The 22,583-nt window shown below is 57.9% G+C and overlaps 1 protein-coding gene across 3 annotated transcripts in view; it reads right to left on the bottom strand.

The window, feature by feature from the left end:
* Window positions 1-1,317: 1,317 nt before the first annotated feature.
* ANOS1 (anosmin 1) overlaps window positions 1,318-22,583 on the bottom strand; it is a 58,196-nt gene continuing 36,930 nt past the window's right edge. For 2 of the 3 annotated variants that reach the window (XM_070402718.1, XM_070402720.1), the window contains 8 exons: window positions 18,379-18,581; window positions 16,797-16,941; window positions 12,447-12,593; window positions 10,742-10,839; window positions 8,540-8,711; window positions 6,733-6,953; window positions 4,321-4,459; window positions 1,318-2,780 (listed from right to left, as the gene is read on the bottom strand). In XM_070402718.1, the coding sequence (XP_070258819.1) occupies window positions 2,722-2,780; window positions 4,321-4,459; window positions 6,733-6,953; window positions 8,540-8,711; window positions 10,742-10,839; window positions 12,447-12,593; window positions 16,797-16,941; window positions 18,379-18,581 (1,184 nt within the window). In that variant the 3' untranslated portion in view covers window positions 1,318-2,721. The remainder of the gene's footprint in view (window positions 2,781-4,320; window positions 4,460-6,732; window positions 6,954-8,539; window positions 8,712-10,741; window positions 10,840-12,446; window positions 12,594-16,796; window positions 16,942-18,378; window positions 18,582-22,583) is intronic. The other variant, XM_070402719.1, reaches the window with a different exon arrangement.

Genomic DNA, 22,583 nt, shown 5'->3' with positions numbered 1-22,583 from the left:
TCTGCCCAATGTAAGCAGCTGGCTTATGGGGATTGGGGGGGACGAGGGCGGGTAGAGCAGGTTTTGTGGGTGAATAAAGGCTCGTCTAGGATCCCACCCTGTCTCTGCTGAATTGGCTCAGGTGGTGACAGGTGGCCCGGACTCCCCGGCTGCCTGGTCACATGATGGAGAGAGCCACAGAGCTGACGAAAATCGAGGTGCCCCGGGGAATGGAGGCGTCATTGTCATGGAGATGGCTCGTTGCTATAAAATTCGGATCCTCCCTGAATTCATTGATAAACATCCCAGACCACAGCAGCCGGATTCCCTTTGTGGATTTTTAAAATCCATCTGGAGGGAAAAGAAAAAAAAACAGCTGGAAAGATTGAAACGGGAGGTGAGGGGGCATGGGGACCCCCAAGAGTGTACACACCTGCAGCGAGAATCAACGGGCGAGGAAACCGAGAATGGCCCGGCCGGCGTGGCTCCGTGGTTGAGCATCAACCTGTGAACCAGGTCCCGGGTTCGATTCCCGGTCAAGGGCACGTGCCCGGGTTTCGGGCTCCATCCCCAGTAGGGGGCATGCAGGAGGCAGCCGATCCGAGATTCTCTCTCATCATCGATATTTCTCTCTCTCTGTCTCCCTTCCTCTCTGGAATCAATCAATATATATTTTTGTTTTTAAAAAGAACAGACGGGCAGATCTGTTGGGGAATCGAAGAGATAAGGAGAGAATCGAAGAGATAAGGAGAGAACTTAGATGCACAGCCCATGGACTCAGATGACAGGCTGGGGAGGCCTGGGGAGGGGCCGGTGTGGGTCTAGAAGGGCTTCATGGGGAAACATCTGCAATACTTTCAGCAATAAAGACACATTTTTTAAAAAACTAGAATATTTGAGCCTGGCTTTGGCCCCCGTGTGACCCTAATCTACCTCGAAGAATTCCACCTGGAGGGAGAGCAAGTGGCGATGTCTGTGTCCGCAGAGCTGTGAGCCTCCTCAGGCCTGCAGTGGGGATGAGGGTGACAGACCGTCCGTCCGTCCGTCCGTCCGTCCCGCATCTCTTGGCGGTCTGCATTCCAATTAGCCTGGACCCTTTAGAACAGCCAGGGGTCCACGCTGCACTCAGAGCTGGAGGAGGCGGGAGTCACTGTTCGTCCTCAAAGCTCCTCCCAGTGGGGATGGAGCCCAGAGCCCTGGCCTGTGCCCTGAGCGGGAATCGAACCCGGGGCCTCCCGGTTCCTAGGTCGATGCCCAACCACTGAGCCATGCCGGCCGGGCGTGTTTTGGGTTTTTTGTTGTTGTTTTTTTAGCCAATAAATGGGTCCAGCCCACCGGGCAGTTGCAGGAGACTTTATTGTGGCGGCGTCCGTATGTACAAACGTTCTCACGTGGATGTAATGAATGCATCCCAGCTCATCGGGCTATTTACAGTAACTTTTTGGGGTTTTTTTTTTTTTTTACAATTTTTTTTTACAAGGTTACGTCTCTAGATAACATGACACACACACAGGAAACATTCTAATTACAGACATAAATAAATTATGGAGTTTGGGTGGCCGCTGGGAGGGACGGATTCCCCCGGACCATCCAGACGAGCGAGGATGATGACATGGAAGCCTCGTTAGCCGCCGTGTCCACGGGGCCAGGTGCCAAGAGATTCGTTAGAAGGGAAACGGTGAGAGCGAGAGAAACATCAATGATGGAGGGGATCACCCATCGGCCGCCTCCCGCAGGCCCCACACTGGGGATGGAGAATATGCAACCGCTGCGATGCTTTCATTTCAAGCAAGAGGTTGGGTAAGTGTTTAGACACGTGGGAGTGTTATCGAAACCCAGCGGCAGGCGTCTCGTGAAGGAAAAGGGGAGATATAAGTAAGAAATCAGGAACATCTCTCTTGCTGGAGGACGAAACCGTAAAAAAGCAGCGAGAAAGGAGTTTTAATTTCTCCCGGGGGCCGTGTGGGGAGCAGAATGGAATCGGTCATTTTCGTGTAAAAAGTTGCACTGGTGCCCGGCGGGCGTGGCTCCGTGGTTGAGCGTCGACCTAAGAACCGGAGGTCAGGGTTCGATTCCGGCCAGGGGCACATGCTGGGGTTGTGGGCTTGATCCCCAGTAGGGGGCGTGCGGGAGGCAGCCGGTCCGAGATTCTCTCTCTCCTCGTGGCTGTTTCTCTCTCCCTCTCCCTCTCCCTTCCTCTCTGACATAAAGGAATCTATATATATAAAGGGCTAATATGCAAAGTGTCACTTCGGGAGTTCGACCGGGAGTTCGATCGCTCGCTATGATGTGCACTGGCCACCAGGGGGCAGCATAGGACGAACAAAGGCTGCAATCAGCCCTGATCTCCAGCCAGCCCTAGGGACCCTCCCCTTGCACGAATTCCGTGCACAGGGCTGCTAGTCTATTAGAAAGTCAAATGAAAAGTTGCCCTGGTTAAGGCTAGGCCTGGAGTGAGTATGACCTGGGTGTTGGCCCCAGGGGTCTGATCCGAGAGCTCGCTGCTCCCGATCCCGGGAGCCCGTGGTTCTGTGATGACACGGTGTCGGCTGGCCGCGCCACGCGTGGACACGGAATTTTCACGGGCCGGGCCGCGTGTGCGTTCTCTCCGCTCCCGGGGGATGTGGCTGACGCCGACGCAGACTCCCGTGGGGCACCGTGTCTGGAGGCCTCGGGGTGGAGAGAGGGCACCTGGGGGTGAGGCCGGGGCACCCCCAAGGGCTCGGCCGCCTGGAGGGCAGCTCAGGGCCTCAGGGGAGCCGAGCGGTGAGGGTGTGGGTGGTGGTGTCTGAGGGGGGGCCCTGGGGAGAGAAGGAAAAACACCTGTCAGTCCCCTCGCCCCCTCGGGTCCCGGCTGACCCCGAAAGGTCGCAGACCGCCCTGTCCCGATGTCCATCCGGTCTTTCTCTGCCCAGGTTGCAAAAAGCAAATGCAAATTTATTTATTTTTTTAATATAATTTTTTTTTAATTTCAGAGAGGAAGGGAGAGGGAGAGAGAGATAGGAGCATCCATGAGGAGAGAGAATCAGGGATCAGCTGCCTCCTGCACGCCCCACACTGGGGATGGAGCCCGCAACCCGGGTGTGTGCCCTGACCAGGATTCGAACCCGTGACCTCCTGGTTCGTAGGTCGACGCTCAACCACTGAGCCACGCCGGCCAGGTGGACCCATCATTTTGAAAACATCAGAAGTTAATCTAGGATCACTTCTCCATTATTTTAAATCACCACACACCTTTAGACCTGGCTATTTACGGTCAGCTGGATGACGGTAAAATCCGTAACGAAAAATCAGCGAGATGCTCGTTAAATAGTCGGTAACACTTTTTAAAGACAATGTTACTGGGTTTAGCTAATTCCATTGGGGTCATATTTTGAAGAAAACGCACATCATATATTTCAGTAAAATGTGTGCAATAAGAAAATAAGCTTCTTGTCCAAATATTATCCCCTGTACTTCGTATTGGAAAATCTTAATTTCGAGAACATTTCTGCTTCATATGATTATAGATTTTTTCCGTAGGGATTTATGGTTTAAAAGACAAAGAAGTCCCAGCGGTGTGGCTCACTGGTGAGACAGAGTGTCAGGCCTGCGGACAGAAGGGTCCCGGGTTCGATTCCCGATCAGGGCAGATGCACGGGTTGCGGGCTGGATCCCCAGTGTGGGGCGTGCAGGAGGCAGCTGGTCCATGGTTCTCTCTCCTCATGGATGTTTCCATCTCTCTCTCTCCTTTCCTCTCTGAAAATCAAGAAAAGTATCTATTCTAATAAAAGGATAATATGCTAATTAGACCAGGAGACCTTCCGGACATCCTTCCGGACAAAGCCATGGTGCTGGGGTGGAGGCAGAGGTGGTTAGGGGCAATCAGGCCAGCAGGGGGTCAGTTGGGAGCGATCAGGCCAGCATGGGGGACAGTTGGGGCGAGCAGGCCAGCAGGCAGAGTGGTTAGGGGCGATCAGGAAGGCAGGCAGGTGAGTGGTTAGGAGCCAGCAGTTCCAGATTTCGAGAGGGGGCAGGCCGGGCTAGGGACAACGCCCCCGCTGTGCATGAATTTTGTGCACCATGCCACTAGTATTTTATAAAAAGACAAAGAAAAGCATGCATTCTGTATAAAATAAAAGGAAGAATAGAAAGGAAAAGAAAGGAAGGAAGAAGAAGAGAGGGGGGTAAGGGAATTGAACGTCGATCCTATGATTCATGCTAAAATGAACCCCCCCATGAGTAGATGTGAATGGGGAGAAGGACTCCCGGCGGACGAGAACCCCATCTCACAGGCCTGCCGCTATGGGTGTTGGTTTTCCCCCGGAACGGTCCCATGTGGGGAAGGCAGGCAGCTCTTACCGTGCACCAGGGGCGGGCGGGCGGGGGTCCGGAAGGTCTGGAGGGTGGCCGGCCCCTCCCCCGCGGCGGTCAGCACCTGGACCTCAAGCCGGTACAGGGTGGACGGCCTCAGGTTGGGCACGGTGAGGAAGGCGTGGTTCTGGGGGCGACACCAAGCGAGAGGCCGTCAGAGACGCCGGGGAAGGAAGACACACCACAGCCCGGCTGGTGTGGCTCAGTGGTTGAGCGTCGACCTCGGAACCAGGAGGTCACAGTTCCATGCCCAAGTTGTGGGCTCGGCCTCCAGTAGGGGGGCGTGCGGGAGGCAGCCGACCCATGATTCTCTCTCGTCATGGCTGTTTCTGTCTCTCTCGCCCTCTCCCTTCCTCTCTGCGATCAATAAAAATACATTTAAAAGAAGAAGAAGACGCACAATGTATGCATGTTGGGTGACAGGCTGTGGCGTCTGGCTCCCCAGGAAACTTAGAGTCTGGCCCTGATTTCTGGGGTCCCCTGCGGGGTGGTGTCCCAGTATTGGGCTCACTTCCTGGCAGCCCAAGACCCTGGGCGGAGCTCACCCCTGGGGCCAGTCCCGGGTCACCCTTGGACCCCACGGGCCATGCCTCATCCACACCCAAACCTCCACCTGGGGAAACAACCTTTCTCAGAGAGGTGACCTTGGTTAAAACACCTGGGAGAGGTTTGGGGGTTTTTCCCTGGAGTTAGGGATTAACAGGGCTAAGGAAGGGAATAAGTCAGTAAAACCTCTTAACTAAGTACCAGGCGGGTAATTAATCACTTTAACTACGAACAATCACCCTTAAGCTACATAATCTTTACTTAGGACAATCCCCTTCAGTTACTTCCCAGTAGCTTAACAGAACAACAGAGTAGTGACCTTGGAATGGAGATAAGAAACGCCCTAACCTTTGCAATAGAATGGATAGGATTAAAATCAACTGGTATAAATACAGATGTAACAAGACAATACACACAGAACTTGGCTGGAGAACCTAGTGACAGGACCTGGCGAAGCTGCTGATCAACTGAACGCTGCTGCCTCCGTGTCATCCCTTCTTCGCCGACTCCATCCGCACCTTTGGGAACCCCTGGACCTGCTGGCGTTGGACCCCAACATATAGTGCCCAACATGGTGCTGCTCGAGGCGTTGAGCATGACTGGGGCCATTGTCCTGGCCATTAGCCTAGCCCTGCCACTGGGGTTAACCCAGAGGGCTTAGACCCTGTGAATTATAACAGATGGGTGGTACGCATATCCCGTCTTTTGGACAACTTTGCTCTGTGCATGTTGGTACTGATGGCTAATCTCATGTTATCCTTGCTTCTGCACGGACAGGAGAAGCCTTTCAAGATGTTAAGTCAGCCGTAACCGGTGTGGCTCAGTGGATAGAGCGTCGGCCTGTGGACTCAAGGGTCCTAGGTTCAATTCCGGTCAAGATGTAACGGGAGAATAAAGACAGAACCTGGCTAGAACCTGGCTAGGCTGCTGATCAACTGAACGCTGTCTCCGTGTCATTCCTTCTTCGCCAACTCCGTCCACTCCTTGGGGAACCCCTGGGCCGGCTGGGGTTGGACCCCAACATGCTTCCTCATTGGTCACCCACACCCACCTACTCCCAGCATCCCTGCTTCCTCATTCCGTGGGACTTTTCTTCTGGGATTTGGGTTCTTTCTCTTCGTTTTGGCCTTGGCGATTCTGAGAGCATTTGTGAAACCCTCATGGGGGTTGGGGGGGGGGGGGTTTTTCAAGCCAAGGCTCTGAGTGGCATGGGAGACGGGCCAGCTCATTAGGGGTGAGCAGATCGGAAGGGGGCACAGGAAGAGAGACAACAGCTCCTTTCGGCTCTTTTCTCCCCCATGAAGACCAGTCGCTGTGCGTGTGCGCTGGGGCGAGAGGGATGCCGGAGAGCAAAGGAGGAGGAGAGGGTCTCACACTCATACAGCCAAGATGGGAGCAGGCGCTCTGGTCCCAGAATCTGTCTAGAGGGGAGTTTATTCTTTTTTTAAAAAAAAATATTTGTATTGATTTCAGAGAGGAAGGTAGAGGGAGAGTCAACCTATGAGCCAGGAGGTCACGGTTCGATTTCCGGTCAAGGGCACATGCCCGGGTTTCGGGCTCCATCCCCAGTAGGGGGCGTGCAGGAGGCGGCCGAGCCACGATTCTCTCTCATCATTGATGTGTCTCTCTCTCTCTCTCCCTTTCTCTCTCTAAAATCAATAAAAATATATATATATATTTTTAAAAACCAATGGAAAAATATCCTTGGGTGAGGATTACGGACAATAAATAAATAAACAAAACGTTCAGAAGGAGGAAGTTGGGAAGAAGACACCAACACACAGTGCATAGCGTGGCGGACATGCCCAACGGGGGGCACAGAAATGGGGGGGCACGGACATGGGGGGCGCCTACCGCGGGCAGGATCTGGGACTGCGAGATGATACTGTTGGGCAAGCTGTTCTGCCTGCTCTCGGTCGTCACCTCCGCCCAGGTCACCTGGAAGCCGGTCAGGGGCGGGTCGAGGGTGGCCTGGGCCGTCGTCCAGGCGAAGTGGCCGGTGACGTTCCCGTCCTGGACGGCGAAGGAGGCGGACAGGTCCTGGGGGGTGGCCAGCACTTTGGGGAGGACGGGACCTGTCGGGGTGGGAAGGTGGGGCCGGTGAGGCTGGGGGACAGGGCGCCGCGGGGGGCCTTCTGGGCAGGGGGTGTAGGCGGGCTGGTGTGGGGAAGGCTGGCGCCAGGTGACCTGCGTCTCGTCTGGCCTGTAAGCGCGGTCTCCAGGGACCAGCGCTGTGATGGACAGGGATCGCGATGGAGCCGGCCCTGGGTTACAGCCCCCCATGCAACCTGCTGCCCATCCATCCCCTGGAGGTTGTTCTCAGAATCCGGGGACGGGAGGCGGAGGGAGGATTCGAAATCTGCCAGGAGGTGGCCATTTCTCAGCGGAGAGAAAAGGGCTGCGGTGGGGAGGGTCGGTGTGGGAGGTGTTAGAAGCTCCTAGAAGGAGGTTAGGGGACCGCATGGGAGCGGCCGGGAATGGTTGTCCGCCTGCAGGACACATGCCCGGGTTGTGGGCTCGATCCCCGGGTGGGGGCGTGAGGAGGCAGCCGATGCGTGATTCTTTTTCATCACCGATGTTTCTATCCCTCTCTCCCTCTCTCTTATTCTCTGAAATCAATACAAATCCATAGTAATAAAAGGGTAATATGCCAATTAGACCGGACATCTTCCGGATGTCCTTCCGGACAGAGCCACGGTGGCAGGGGCCGAGGCAGAGGCGGTTACGGGTGATCAGGACGGTAGAGCAGTTGGGGGCGATTAGGCTGGCAGGGGAGGGCAGTTAGGGAGTGATCAGGCCGGCAGGGGAGAGCAGTTGGGGGTGATCAGGCTGGCAGGGGAGAGCAGTTGGGGGTGATCAGGCTGGCAGGGGAGAGCAGTTGGGGGTGATCAGGCCAACAGGGGAGAGCAGTTAGAGGCGATCAGGCCGGCAGGGGAGAGCAGTTAGAGGCGATCAGGCCAACAGGGGAGAGCAGTTAGGGGCGATCAGGCCAGCAGGGGAGAGCAGTTGGGGGCGATCTGGCTGGCAGGGGAGAGCAGTTAGGTAGCGATCAGGCTGGCAGGGGAGCAGTTAGGGAGCGATTAGGCCAGCAGGCACAGGCGGTTAGGGGCGATCAGGCTGGCAGGGGAGGGCAGTTGGGGGCGATCCGGCTGGCAGGGGAGAGTAGTTAGGGGCGATCAGGCCGGCAGGGGAGAGCAGTTAGGGGCGATCAGGCCGGCAGGGGAGGGCAGTTAGGGGCGATCAGGCCAGCAGGGGAGAGCAGTTGGGGGCGATCTGGCTGGCAGGGGAGAGCAGTTAGGGGCGATCAGGCTGGCAGGCAGAGGCGGTTAGGAGCAATCAGGCAGGCAGGCAGGTGAGCGGTTAGGAGCCAGCGGTCCCAGATTGCAAGTCGGACCTCCCCCGAGGGGTCCCGGATTGGAGAGGGTACAGGCCGGGCTGAGGGGCACCACCCCCCTGCCCTGTGCATGAATTTCGTGCACCGGGCCTCTAGTATATACATATTGAAAGGTGTGTGTATACATTTTGGGGAACAGCCTATACATGGTCCCTCCCACGGAGACAGAGGGCACTGCCTGGGTTCAGGGCGCTGCGCCAAGCAGCTTGGGGACACTTCAAAGTGGCCGGCCCCGCGGCCGGCACCCGGGAGGCCCGGTCCACGCACCTGCTTCCCCTGGGCAGCTGACGTGCGCGCGGCTCTTCCCCTGCAGCGCGGCGCAGGGCGGCGTCCTGAAGAAAAGGGTCTCGGCCTTCGAGTGGCCCCCCGGTCCCGTCGGCTGCACGGTCACCTTATATTTGCAGGAAAACGCTAGGTCTCGGAGGAGCATGTAGTTCTCCTGGAGGGAGAGAGAGGAACTCGGTGGCGGTACACCCCCTTCAGGGTGTTGCCCGACATCGAGGGGGGTTGCCATGTGGCCTCTGCAAGGAGCACAGGGCAGCCTGCCGGGGCTTTTTATTTTATTAAAATACTAGAGGCCCGGTGCACGGATTCGTGCACTGGTCGGGGGCGTGGCCTGCGGGGATCGGCCCGCTGTGGGAGCGCCCCTCATCTCGGTCAGCCGAGCGGCACTCTCGCTGTGGGAGCGCACTGACCACCAGGGGGGCAGCTCCCGCGTTGAGCGCCTGCCCCCTGGTGGTCGGTGCGTGTCATAGCGGCCGGTCAACCGGTCGTTCTGGTCGTTCCGCCGTTTGGACTCTGGGCTTTTATATAGATAGGTTTTTATTGATCTCAGAGAGGAAGGGAGAGGGAGGGAGAGAGAGAGTATATTAGTATAGATATTGTAAAAAGTCGGCAACCTGTAGATTGCAAATGAACGAGAGTTCACTCGATCCTCTGGGGCACAGGCGGCGTGCACGCACGGCGCTTCTTATATTTAAAAAAAATGAGGACGCTCTCTTGTCCGTATTCTCCCTCGTTCAGGAGGGAGGGGGCTCTGTGGCTACTTCCCGCCCCACATGGCGCTGGAACAGAAACACAAGCAACAGCTGAAGTCCGAGGATTGAGAGGCTCGGAGGTGACTGTCTGGCCCCAGGACGGGGGACCCCGAGGGCTCTCACTGGCGTTAGGGACGCTCACCCACTCTCGCCAGTGGGGTCCCCGAGGGCTGGGGTGTGGAAGAGGCAGGGGGGGACCCTGCTCTGCTGTCTTTTGGGGGGAGGGCAGAGGGCGCTGCTGCCTGACAGCAATGCGGATTTGTGAAAAGCGAGAGACAGGAAGTCAGAGAATGCTCGGCCGGCATGGCTCCGTGGTTGAGCATCGAGCTCTGACCCGGGAAGCCAGGGTTCGAGTCCCGGTCAGGACACATTGTGGGCTCGATCCCCAGTTGGAGGCGTGCAGGAGGCAGCCCATCCGTGATTCTCTCTCATCTTGGATGTTTCTCTCTCTCACCCTCTCCCTTCCTCTCTGAGATCAATATGTATATATATTATATATTAGTTATATGTTATACTAGAGGCCCAGTGCACGAAATTCGTGCAAGGGGCTCGGCCCTCGCGGCCCCGGCTTCATCCAGAAGGTCGTCCGGAAGGATGTCCGGAAGGTCGTTCGACTGTCCAGTCTAATTAGCACATTATGCTTTTATTATTATAGATATTCCATCTATATATATAAAAGCCTAAGTGACCAGTCGACCGGTCGCTATGACGCGCACAGACCACCAGGGGGCAGATGCTCGACGCAGGAGCTGCCCCTGGTAGTCAGCGCGCTCCCACAGCCAACCTCCTGCATTCCCTCCCTGATCAGGACCGGGCGAGACAGCCCCCATCAGCCCCGATCACCAGCCAGGCCGAGGGAACCCACCCGTGCACGAATTCGTGCACCGGGCCTCTAGTGTATACATAATAAATCAATAATATAAATAAATAAATAAAGTTAAGGGCCGAGGCGGCGGGTGGCGTGGACAGGTAACGCCTGTCACTGGTGGGTGCGTTGGTGGCACTTGGGGACGCGGCCGTGCGAGGCGCTCAGTCCCAGGGCCGTATAAAAGGTCCCTGGGAGAGTGACACCTTCAGACATGCAGCCAAGTCAGCACGCAGAGGACAATTCAAAGCTTTTGTCCAATTACATGGAACGCTGAGCCCTTCCGGGTGGGCTGGGTGTCCCTGAGGGATTGGCCTCGCGTCTGCCTGTGGCCCAGCCTGAGTGACACGTCGGCGAGCTCTCGAGGGGACGCAGTATCCGGGGAGAGGAGGCGCGAACGGAGACCTTCACCTGTTCCGTCTTCGCGTGGCGTTTGCTCGATAGGGGATCGGTGAGACCGACGTACCCACGGGACAGACGACTTACACGTCTCTGGGTCCAATTCTATACACACGTTGGACGCGTCTAATGTCTATTTTGGATGGAGCCGCGGGGTCGCGGACTCACCCGTGTCATGGCTGACGCCGCCGCCGCTGGCCGGGCGGTGTCATTGTGGGCACAGGCCTCCGGGACCCACCGCACGTGGTAGCGACTGGCACCGGGGTCTGCAACGGAGAACATTCCAGGGTCACATCCCACCCAGTCCCAGGTCCCCAAGACGTGACCGAACAGGAAGGAAGGAACTAAAATTGCACAGGTGACCCCCAAATCCATGCCTGAAGCAAAGGGGGGCCCATGGGAAGTTCAGATCCCGACTATTATTCTGGGATACAGTGGGTGAGCGTCGACCTAGGAACCAGGAGGTCAGGGTTCGATTCCTGGTCAAGGGCACATGCCCGGGTTGCGGGCTTCATCCCCAGTAGGGGGTGTGTGGGAGGTGGCCAATCCATGATTCTCTCTCATCATGGATGTTTCTCTCTCTCTCTCTCTCTCTCTCTCTCTCTCTCTCTCTCTCTCTCTCTCTCTCCTTCCTCTCTGAAATTGTTTGATGGGATCGGGTGCCTGACTGGGACCTGGGAGTTTGCTCTGAGCATTTTGGGAGGAAAAAAAAGAACTCACATAAAAGAATGAAGGGGATAGCACGTGGGCCCCCGGTGCTGGGTTCGAGGGGACCCGCCGAGGGGGCCTCCGCTCTGTGCTGGTTGTGTTTTCCTTCGGATTCTTTTCGAGAGAGTGGGAGGGAGGGGGAGAGGCAGAGAGAGAAACGTCGACGAGAGAGACCAGAGCCGGGGATCGAGCCTGCAACCCAGGAGCGTGCCCCTTTGGCCAGAATCGAACCCGGGACCGACTTCGGTCCGCAGGCCGACACTCCATGCACTGAGCCACACATCCAGGCTGGTCTGCTGGTTGTTTTTTTTTGTTTTTTTTAAGAGAATTGTGGTTTTTTTAAACAGAATTATGGTTTGTTTTAAAAATATATTTTGTATTGATTTTTTACAGAGAGGAAGGGAGAGGGATAGAGAGTTAGAAACATCGATGAGAGAGAAACATCGATCAGCTGCCTCCTGCACGCCCCACACTGGGGATGTGCCCCCAACCAAGGTACATGTCCTTGACCGTAGTTGAACCGGGGACCCTCAGTCCGCAGGCCGACGCTCTATCCACTGAGCCACACCAGTCAGGGCAAGAATTACGGTTTTTTACGATTACGGGATGCCCATTGCAGGGAGTGACTGCATGTCGCTCCCGTCAGCGATGCCGTCCCGGGCACCGGGCATGAGGCCGCCTCCCAGGAGCAGCGGCTTTGCTGGGACATGGACAGGAGGACGGAGCAGCCCTGGCCGGTGCTGCTCAATGGTCAGCGCTCCGGCGGCATACCAGGGGGTCCAGGGTTCGACCGCCGGCCGAGGGCACGTAGACGAGTTGCTGGTTGGATCCCTGCCCCAGTCGGGGCGTCTGTCTGCAGGAGGCCACCAGTCCGTGTGCCTCTCTCACATCCACCTCTCTCTCTCTCTCTCTCTCTCTCTCTCTCTGTCTCTCTCTCCGCCCTCCCTCCCCCCGCCCCGTCCACTGTGTGTAAGAATGAACGGAACAGACATGCTCAGGTGAGGATGACGAGGAAAAAGGCAGCGTTGTCGACAGCCATCCTGTGGCCTGACATGCGTCCACCCACTCCCCACCCCACCCCCCAGGACCCTGACAGGCTGTGCGACCGGCCGACCGACCGACCGGCCGACCGGGAGCAGAGGGCAGTGAGCAGGCCCCCGCGTACCTGCGGTCCTTTTCCAGTAGACCTTCGCCTGCAGCCGGCCGTCCAGGTAGAAGGGGGCGCCCATCTCCAGCCGGCGGGCAGGGCGGCGCCGCTGAGCAGGGGGCTGGGGCCGGATCGGCCCTTCTCTGTCCTTCCCAAGCGGATCTTCTGCAACCAAGGACAAGGGTCCGCGTGACGGTCAGAAATCATGCTGGGCCCGGCCGGCGTGGCTCCGTGGGCGAGCGTCGGCCCAGGAACCAGGAGGCCGGGGTTCGATTCCCGGCCACGGGCACAGGCCCGGGTGGCGGGCTCGATCCCCAGGAGGGAGCGTGCAGGAGGCAGCTGGTCCATGATTCTCTCATCCTTGATGTTTATCTATTTCTCTCTCTTTTCCTCTCTCTAAAAATGAATGAAAATAGATTTTTAAAAGCAAATAAAAACAGACAGGGGCTGGATTTGGCGTGAAGGCATAGCTTGCAGAATCTGAGAGGGAGAGAGAGAGAGAGAGAGAGAGAGAGAGAGCGATGCTGCTCAGTCACCCCCCCCCCCAGGGCCCCCCCCCAGGACCAGGCGTGGACCCTGACATGAGCCAGACGCATACTCGGAATATTTCAGCTTAAATAGCTCACATCCATGTCTGCGGAGCTGAGGCACACGTCCTCCGCTTAAGGGCCCTTCGCCCGAATGCAGGGTGTGCCTCGGGGGGTCCCCTGCACCCCCAGGTGGGTCTGCTGCACCCCAGCTGGTGCCCAGCCATGCACCCCAGCGCTGACGCCCTCTCACAATCCGGGACCTCTCGGGGGTTTTCAGGGAGCCGTTTTCGGCCCGATCCCCACAGGCCAGGCCGAGGGACCCCAGCGGTCGGTGCAGGAATCCGTGCACCGGGCCTCTAGTCTATCTCTCTATATATAAAAGGCTAATATGCAAATTGTCCGCTCAGGAATTCGACCAGGAGAGCGAGAGGTTGACCACTCGCTCCGACGTCCACCCGCAGAGGGTGGAAGGGCTCACAGGTGAGGGGCTCACAGGTGAGGGGCTCGGTCCCCATCCCACACACCTGCCATCCTGGGACCCAGGGCTGTCAATCAGACGCCCCCAGACCCAGGAGCAGGACTCCACGCATTTGCTGGGGCGGCTGCCGGAACCCAGGGACCCATTCCTCACTCGGTCACGGGTTTATGACAAAGGAGAAAGCTCAGGCCCGGCCGGCGTGGCTCAGTGCGTGAGTGTCGACCTAGGACCCAGAAGGTCAGGGTTCGAATCCCTGTCAGGGCACGTGCCCAGGTCGTGGGCTCCATCCCCAGTAGGGGGCGTGCAGGAGGCAGCCAGTCCATGATTCTCTCTCTTCATTGGTGTTTCTCTCACTCTCTCTCCCTCTTCCTTCCTCTCTGAAATCTATAAAAATATATATTTTTAAGAAATGAAATGAAAAAAAAAACAACAACAAGAAAACTCAGGAACAGGCAGATGGAGGAGACACATAGCCAATGGGGTGAGGAAGGGGGAGTGGGGCGGAGGCGGGGAGTATAGCCCCTGGCCCTCGCCAGGCACCCCATGAGGCCCCAATAGGCTCCCGGGCACCCCACTGGCCCCCAATTTGCTCCCAGGAACCCCACTGGCCCCCAGGCACCCCACTGGCCCCCAATCGGCTCCTGGGCACCCCACGGGCTCCCTATCGGCCCCTGGCACCCACAACAAGGGGAGGGTGGGGCTGGCCGTCTCAGTCCTCTAACCCCAGGTGGGTGCAGACCAGCCCCCCCTCCTCCCTCCACCCAGGAGCCTCCAGGAGCCCCGCCACAAAGGCACCTTCATCCCGCTCACCACTTAGGGAAATTCCAGGCGGTGCCGGGAATCTAGGCCGACGCCCAGCACATATTTCTTAGTCTAGGTCACCACCTGGCCGGCGGCTCCCGTGGGAGAGGCAGCCGCTCCCTGCAAACAGCTGGAGAGGCAGCGGCTGGGCCAGGAGGAGTGGGGGGTAAGGGGGTAGTGGGGGGGCAGACAATCATCCAGCTCCCTGCAAAGGGCAGCCCTCGCCCCCGCCCCCGCCGGCCGTATGAGGCCGCTGACATCACGGTGTCTGGCCCTGCATTAGCAGGAGTTAGTTCACCGTCTGACTGAAGACCACAGGCTCACTTTTAAGTGGGTCGTTGTGTACGGCCTGCGAATGGGGTTATAACTACCCAGTGGCTCTAGCCAGTATGGCTCAGTGGGCAGAGCACCGGCCCTCAGACTGAAGGGTCCCGGGTTCAATTCCTGTCAAGGGTGGCAGGTGCCTGGGTGGCAGGTTCCCCAGCCCTGGTCGGGGCGCGTGCAGGAGGCAACCCATTGATGTGTCTCTCTCACATGGATGTCTCTCTCTGTCTCGCCCTCTCTCTTCCACTCGCTCTAAAAAAATCAATGGAAAAATATCCTTGGGTGAGAATTAAAAACAGCAAAAAAACTATATATATAAAAGCCTAAGCGACCATCCGACCGCTCGACCGTCCGACCGTTCGCTATGATGCGCACTGACCACCAGGGGGCAGACGCTCCAACCTGTAGCTATGACACGCACTGACCACCAGGGGGCAGACGCTCCAACCTGTAGCTATGACACGCACTGACCACCAGGGGGCAGACGCTCCAACCTGTAGCTATGACACGCACTGACCACCAGGGGGCAGATGCTCCAACCTGTAGCTATGACGTGTACTGACCACCAGGGGGCAGACGCTCCAACCTGTAGCTATGACACGCACTGACCACCAGGGGGCAGATGCTCCAACCTGTAGCTATGACGTGTACTGACCACCAGGGGGCAGACGCTCCAACCGGTAGCTATGACGCGCACTGACCACCAGGGGCCAGGCAGTCAGCACAGGAGCTGACAAGCTGTGGTGACTTGGCAGCTGCAGTTCTCAGGTGATGCACCCGGAACCAGAGAGGAGGGAGCCCGATTCCAGGGTGCGTCACCTGAGACCCACCCTCTCGCAATCCAGGACCCCTCGGGGATGTCGGGGAGCCGGTTTCGGCCCGATCCCCGCAGGCCAGGCCGAGGGACCCCACTGGCGCACGAATCCGTGCCCCGGCCCCTAGTCTATGTATATAAAAGGCTAATATGCAAATTGTCCGCTCGGGAGTTTGACCGGGAGAGCGGGAGTTCGATCGCTCGCTATGACGTGCGCTGACCACCAGGGGGCGGCGCAGAACATGGCGGACGACCAGCGGCGGTGGCAGGGGGCTGAGGGAGTGAGAGAAGGGGGAGGCAGGGAGGCGGGGAGGCCAGGCCTCTGGACGTTACCCTGCATGGATTTCATGCACCGGGGTCTCCAGTACATGAATCAGAAGATGCCCTGATGGCTCCTGGCAGAGAAAGGGCCCACCCCCCAGCTCTGGGTGACGAACCTCAACAAGCGAAGGGGGATTTTTTTCCTCCTGGTTCCTGGCTGTGGGAAGCAATACATGACGTGATGGGAGGGAGATGGGAGCCTGCAATCCTGTTCCAGTTGCTCACCGGGAAGGAATGCGGTTTGTTTGTTGGAAAAAGAGCAGAAGGAGAGGAGGAGGCGGGCGGAGGGAGGGGGAGCCGTGAGGCGGGGAGACGGGCAGGTGGGGATCCGGTGGGCGGGACTGAAAAGAGGGAGAAATCTCCTATATGACTCACATCTCCCAAGGGACATTGGGTACAAAATGGGTATTTGAGAAAGAGTAGATACAGAATTCCTAGTTGGGCTATTATTTTAATTTTATAAGAAAAGAGGTGGCAGGCCTGGCTGGGGTGGCTCCATGGTTGAGTGTCGGCCTAGGAACCAGGAGGTCACAGGTTCGATTCCCGGTCAAGGGCACATGCCCGGGTTGTGGGCTCGATCCCCAGTAGGGGGCGTGCAGGAGGCAGCCGGTCCGTGATTCTCTCTCCTCATGGATGTTTCTATCTCTCTCTCTCCCTCATCGTTCCTCTGTAAAATTAAAAAATATATATATACTAGAGGCCCGATGCATGAAGATTCATGCAAGAATGGGCCTTCCTTCCCTTGGCTGCCAGCACCCCCTTCGCTCTGGCTGGAGCCACCTTTCCGCCTTCCCATGCTGCCCAGAGGCCCGAAGCGGCTGGGGCGGTGCAGAATGCTTGTGTCCCACCCCACCCCTGGCCACTCTGTGTATGCAAATTAACCCGCCAGCTTTGTTGGGTTAATTTGCATACTCGCTCCTGATTGGCTGGTGGGAGTCACGAAGGTACGGTCAATTTGCTTCTTTCTCTTTTATTAGTGTAGATATTGTAAAAAGTCTGCCACGTGCAGGTTGCAAATGAAATGCTCTCTCTCTGCACGGTAACCCCCCGTGGTTGCTGGGCAGGTGGGCGCGGGGCCGATGAGCCCGGGAGACACTCACTGTTGCTGGCGGCAGGTGAGGGGGTGAAGTGCAGGGCGACCTTCGAGCTCTTGAGGCGCATCTGCCCCCAGTAGGCCACGGCCTGCAGCTCCACGCTGTAGTCGGAGTCTGGCTGCAGGCCCTCCAGGACCACGGAGTTCTGGGACTGGGGGACAGGTGGAAGGGCGCCCCAGTCACAGTCCGCCCCAGTCACAGGCCACCCCCCCCCCACAGGAGGCCGCTCCCCCATCCCAGAGTCAGACCATGTTCTCCTCAAGCTCACGGATAACTTTCTAAGCTCACCCTGTCTTCCTCTTTTTTAATTTTTATTTTTAATATATATATATTTTTCAATCCTCACCTGAGGATATTTTTCCCATTGATTTTTAGAGAGTAGAAGAGAGAGGGAGAGACACAGAGAGAAACATCGATGTGAGAGAGACACAAGGATGGGCTGCCTCCTGCATGCGCACCAACCAGGGCCCAGGCTGGGGAGGAGCCTGCAACCAAGGTAGGTGCCCTTGACCAGTGGTTGAGCGTTAACCTAGGAACCAGGAGGTCACGGTCCGATTCCTGGTCAAGGGCACATGCCCAGGTTGCGGGCTCCATCCCCAGTAGGGGGCGTGCAGGAGGCAGCCGATCCATGGTTCTCTCTCATCATTGTTTCTCTCTCTCTCTGTCTCTCTCTCTTCCTCTCTGAAATCCCATAAAAAATGTATTTAAAAAAATAAATAAACACATGGCACAGATGCTGCATCTTCAGCGCAAAAAATAAAAATAAATAAAATAGAGAAATGGTGTTGGTATTTTTGCTGACTTTCCAACGTGTGTTTGTTTCCTTATGGCCCCGGGGGAACCGCATTTGTGCAGCTTTGTAACAACTCGATGCCACACGGTATCAGCCGCGAGGAAAGGAAGTGACGGCTCCCGTGCCATGGAACACGCGTGTGCTATGCTCTGCGCTGGCCCATGGATGGGGTCATGGGGGATCGTGCCTGTGCCCGTTGCCGCTGGCCTTTTGGGTGCGAGCTGCTCCCTGGGCTACATGCAGGCATTGGCACCTGCGACGCCAAAGGCATCGTCCTTGCTGTGAGCCGTGGCGGTACCATAGCCGACGAGGCACGATTATTGCTAAGTGTTTAAAAAATAAAAATAAAAAGGCATCAGGACTCTCTGACCTCCTGGGTGAAACTATAAGGGTGAAGGGGGGAACATTCCACTCCCTCCATCTGCTCCTTTTTTTTTTTTTGCTGTAAAAATATATATTTTTTTTCTTTTAATCTTTATCGTTGAAGGTATTACATAGGTCCTCGTTCTTTCCTTATTGATCTCTTCCAGCCACTCCTGTCCCCCACCCCCCACCCCCACCCAGGCCCTCGCCACCCCATGCTGAGTGTTTGCTGAGGCATACACACACACACATACACGCACTCACGTTCATTGGTTGGTCTCTCCCCTCCCACTCTCCCTGCCTCCCCTCCGATGACCAGAAACAGACCCAGAGTCACAGAAACGCGAACGGACTGTGGAACGTGGGCCCTGCGTTAGCTCGGCGGGCGGCAGCCGGGAGCTGGCATGGCCCCGAGGGCACACGGCCTCTTACCCCGTCCACAGACGTCCTGCGCCTCTTCCTCGCGGGGACCCCTGCGCCGCGGGCGGCCCAGCTCCAGAAGACCTTGTAGTGGTGCACGGGGACGTCCGGCTCCTGGGGCCCGTCCCAGGCCAGCGTGACGGTCACGCTCCCGTCGCCGTGGCTGGTGGCGTTGGCGAGCCGGAGGCGGGCGGGAGCCGCAGGGGCCGATGGATCTGGAATCCCAGGAGAGGGGTGGCTATGGGACCACAGGACACGGGGCACCGTCCTCTCCGTACGGTGTCCCCCTGAAATGTGGCCACACACTTTGAATAATTATGAAGGCCGGGTTTATTAAAACTGGAGGCCTGGTGCACGAAATCTGTGCACTGGGGGGGGGGGGAGGCCCTCAGCCTGGATTGTGAGGGCGCAGGCCAGGCCAAGGGACCCCACCGGTGCACGATCAGGGCTGGGGAGGGACGCAGAAGATTGGCCAGCCAGGGAGGGACCGTGGGAGGGCTCCAGGGCGTGTCTGGCTGGTCTCGCTCATTCCTGATCGGCCAGACCCCAGCAGCAAGCTAACCTACTGGTCGGAACGTCTGCCCCCTGGTGGTCAGTGCACGTCATAGCGACTGGTTGACCAGTTAACTGTCTGCCCCCTGGTGGTCAGTGCACGTCATAGCGACTGGTCGACCGGTCGACTGTCTGCCCCCTGGTGGTCAGTGCACGTCATAGCGACTGGTCGACCAGTCGACTGTCTGCCTCCTGGTGGTCAGTGCACATCATAGCAAGCGGTTCAGCGGCCTTAGCATATCATTAGCATATTACGCTTTGATTGGTTGAACGGCCGACCGGTCAACTGGACACTTAGCATAGTAGGCTTTTATTATATCGGATACATTTCATTTTCGAAATGGAGCTCACGGCTGTGAAAGTGTGTGTACCTTTTGGGGGGACACCCTGTATGTACAATACCAGCTGGAAACCAGTAATAAATAAGACCCTTCTTGCCCGGCCGGCGTGGCTCAGGGGTTGAGCATCGACCTGTGAACCAGGAGGTCACGGTTCGATTCCAGGTCAGAGCACATGCCCGGGTTGCAGGCTCGATCCCCAGTAGGGGGCGTGCAGGAGGCAGCCGATCCGTGATTCTCTCTCATCATGGATGTTTCTAGCTCTCTCTCCCTCTCCCTTCCTCTCTGAGATCAATAAAAATATATTTTTAAAAAATACCCACAAATGGTATTCGTCTCAAAAAGAAAAAGGGTGAAACGGCCTAACCCATCTGTGAAAAGTGAGACGTTTCTGTAAAAATAGGTGTTCTTCCCTAACCGGTTTGGCTCCGTGGATAGAGCGTCGGCCTGCGGACTCAGGGTCCCGGGTTCGATTCCGGCCAAGGGCATGTACCTTGGTTGCGGGCACGTCCCCAGTGGGGAGTGTGCAGGAGGCAGCTGATCGATGTTTCTGGCTCTCTATCCTTCTCCCTTCCTCTCTGTGAAGAATCAGTAGAATATATTTTTTTTAAAAAAAGTAGGTGTTCTATGTTTTGGGGAAGCAAACGAGTTAAAAGGGAAATAACTCGCTCGGTCGCCAACCCAGCCCGGCGAACCACAGACTCATGTATTGAAATTTCCCCGTAAAGGAGAGAATGAGAGGTATTTGGGGGGTTTTTTCCCATGAAGATCGGGGTTAGCGCCCAGGAAGGCCGGGCGGCGAGCCTGCGCTTCATGGACACCTTTTCATAAAGGTGCTCTTTCTTCTTCTACTTAATCTTAACGATTATTTTCCGGGGCAGACGGAAAAATCCTTCTCTCTCACCGCCTTCAACGCCAGGGCGGGCCCTCCGCCCGCCCAGACAGGCCGGGCAGAGCGTTATTTTGGAAGCAATGATGGTCCCTTAGGGCGACACGAAACCGCCAGGAGCCTGACAGCCCGAGGGGTTTCCCCGCAGACACCCTGGATTTAGGGATAAATTTAGGGTTTTCCCCAATAAGAAGGCTCCGTGCTGGGGCGGGGAGGGGGTGCCCCTACAAGGCTAGGGCGGGGTTCGTCTGTTTCCTGCTTCTATAAAGGCACCCGATTCCACCTGTCGGGCCCCGTAGGCCAGCGGGCCGAGTGCCCCCTGGGACACGGGAAGGATGTGTGGGGAGCCTGGGCCGGACCCCTCGATTCTCAGGCCTGTCATGGGTCCTGGCGGCCGGGTGGGCGGGCGGCTGTCAATGGCTTATATCCCGAGCCCCTGCGGCCAGTTAGCAGAGCGGGTGGAGACGGGCTGACGGCCAGGGGTGGGTGTCAATACTGTCAATTTAAAGCTTGCTCGGTGGACAATGCACCTTTTTTTAAAAAGATCTTTTTTTTGTTGTTCATCCTCACCTGAGGATGTTTTTTTCCCGTTGATTTTCTTGGGAGAGGGAGAGAGGGGGGCGGGAGAGAGAGAGTGATGTGAGAGAGAGGCACGGAGGGGTTGCCGCCCACATGCACTCCGTCCGACCGGGGCCCAGGATCGAACCTGCAACCCAGGAACGTCCCCTTGACCGGGAATCGAACCCGCAACCCTTGGGGGCGACACTCTAACCGCCGTACAACCCCGGCCACCAGGGCTCAAAGGACTATTTTTTTAAAAAAGAGAGTTAGAAGCCCACAACATGCCCTGGCCGGTGTGGCTCAGTGGGTAGAGCGTCGGCCTGCGGACTGAAGGGTCCCGGGTTCGATTCCCGGCCAAGGGCACAGGCCCGGGGTTGCGGGCTCGATCCCCAGTGTGGGGCGTGCGGGAGGCAGCCGATCCGTGATTCTCTCTCCTCATCGGTGTTTCTCTCTCTCTCCTTCTCGCTCCCCCTCTCTCTCTGAAAAAATACCAGTAAAAATATATTTTAAACAATTTTTATAAAAACAAAACCGAGGTCAGCATTCATGGAGAGGCTGGCTCCCGGTGAGGGGGGCAGCGAGCCGCGGGGCTGAGCTACGAGTGCGAGACGGGAATCCACAGGGAGCCGGGCAGACGTGGGACCAGCTCTCGGGGAGCCCTGGGCACTGTGAGATGGACGCGGACGTGAAGCCAGTGAAATTGGTCCAACGCTCAGGGCCCCCAGACAAGCAGTGGATTCACATGCCCGTGACCACCCTTCACGGAGCCGCCACCACGGGGCCAGCTGGGCCTTCCTCTCCACGTTAACCGGCCGCCGCCTGACACAGACCATCCACAACCTGGGCATGGACACCCGCGTCAGGGCCCAGGGACCCCAGGACGCTGTCGTATGAGGTCTCGGAGGGCGGCCGGGGGTGGGACAGACACCCCAGGGAACCCCAGGCACATCTGGTCCCATCGCCAGGGACGGCCGGAATGTCGGCCACCCACAGCACAGGCACACAGCGATAAGTGTGCCCACGTGCCCAGGAGGAGGGTGGGGGGCAGGAGGGGGGCGGTCACCCCTGGAGGAGTGGAGGTGCTTGCTGGGGTCCCCTAGAAGGAAGGTGGGGTGCAGGAGGGGGGTGCTCACCCCTGGAGGAGTGGAAGTGCTTGCTGGGGGCCCCCCGGGAGGAGGGTGGGGTGCAGGAGGGGGGTGCTCAGCCCTGGAGGAGTGGAAGTGCTTGCTGGGGTCCCCCAGGAGGAAGGGGGGTGCAGGAGGGGGGTGCTCACCCCTGGAGGAGTGGAGGTGCTTGCTGGGGTCCCCGGGAGGAGGGTGGGGTGCAGGAGAGGGGTGCTTACCCCTGGAGGAGTGGAAGTGCTTGCTGGGGGGCCCGGGAGGAAGAGGGGTGCAGGAGGGGGGTGCTCACCCCTGGATGAGTGGAGGTGCTTGCTGGGGTCCCCGGGAGGAAGGGGGGGGCAGGAGGGGGGTGCTCACCCCTGGAGGAGTGGAAGTGCTTGCTGGGGTCCCCGGGAGGAAGGGGGGTGCAGGAGCGGGGTGCTCACCCCTGGATGAGTGGAGGTGCTTGCTGGGGTCCCCGGGAGGAAGGGGGGTACAGGAGGGGGGTGCTCACCCCTGGAGGAGTGGAGGTGCCTGCTGGGGGCCCGGGAGGAAGGGGGCTGCAGGAGGGGGGTGCTCACCCCTGGAGGAGTGGAAGTGCTTGCTGGGGCTCCCGGGGGGAGGGTGGGGTGCAGGAGGGGGTGCTCACCCCTGGAGGAGTGGAAGTGCTTGCTGGGGTCCCCGAGGGAGGGTGGGGTGCAGGAGGGGGGTGCTCACCCCTGGAGGAGTAGAAGTGCTTGCTGGGGTCCCCGAGGGAGGGTGGGGTGCAGGAGGGGT

The sequence above is a fragment of the Myotis yumanensis genome, unplaced genomic scaffold (assembly GCF_028538775.1).
Source record: "Myotis yumanensis isolate MYYU_CA2020_CCGP unplaced genomic scaffold, mMyoYum1.0.hap1 SCAF_24, whole genome shotgun sequence".
NCBI lineage: Eukaryota > Metazoa > Chordata > Mammalia > Chiroptera > Vespertilionidae > Myotis > Myotis yumanensis.
This window is presented reverse-complemented; position numbering and strand designations above follow the sequence as displayed.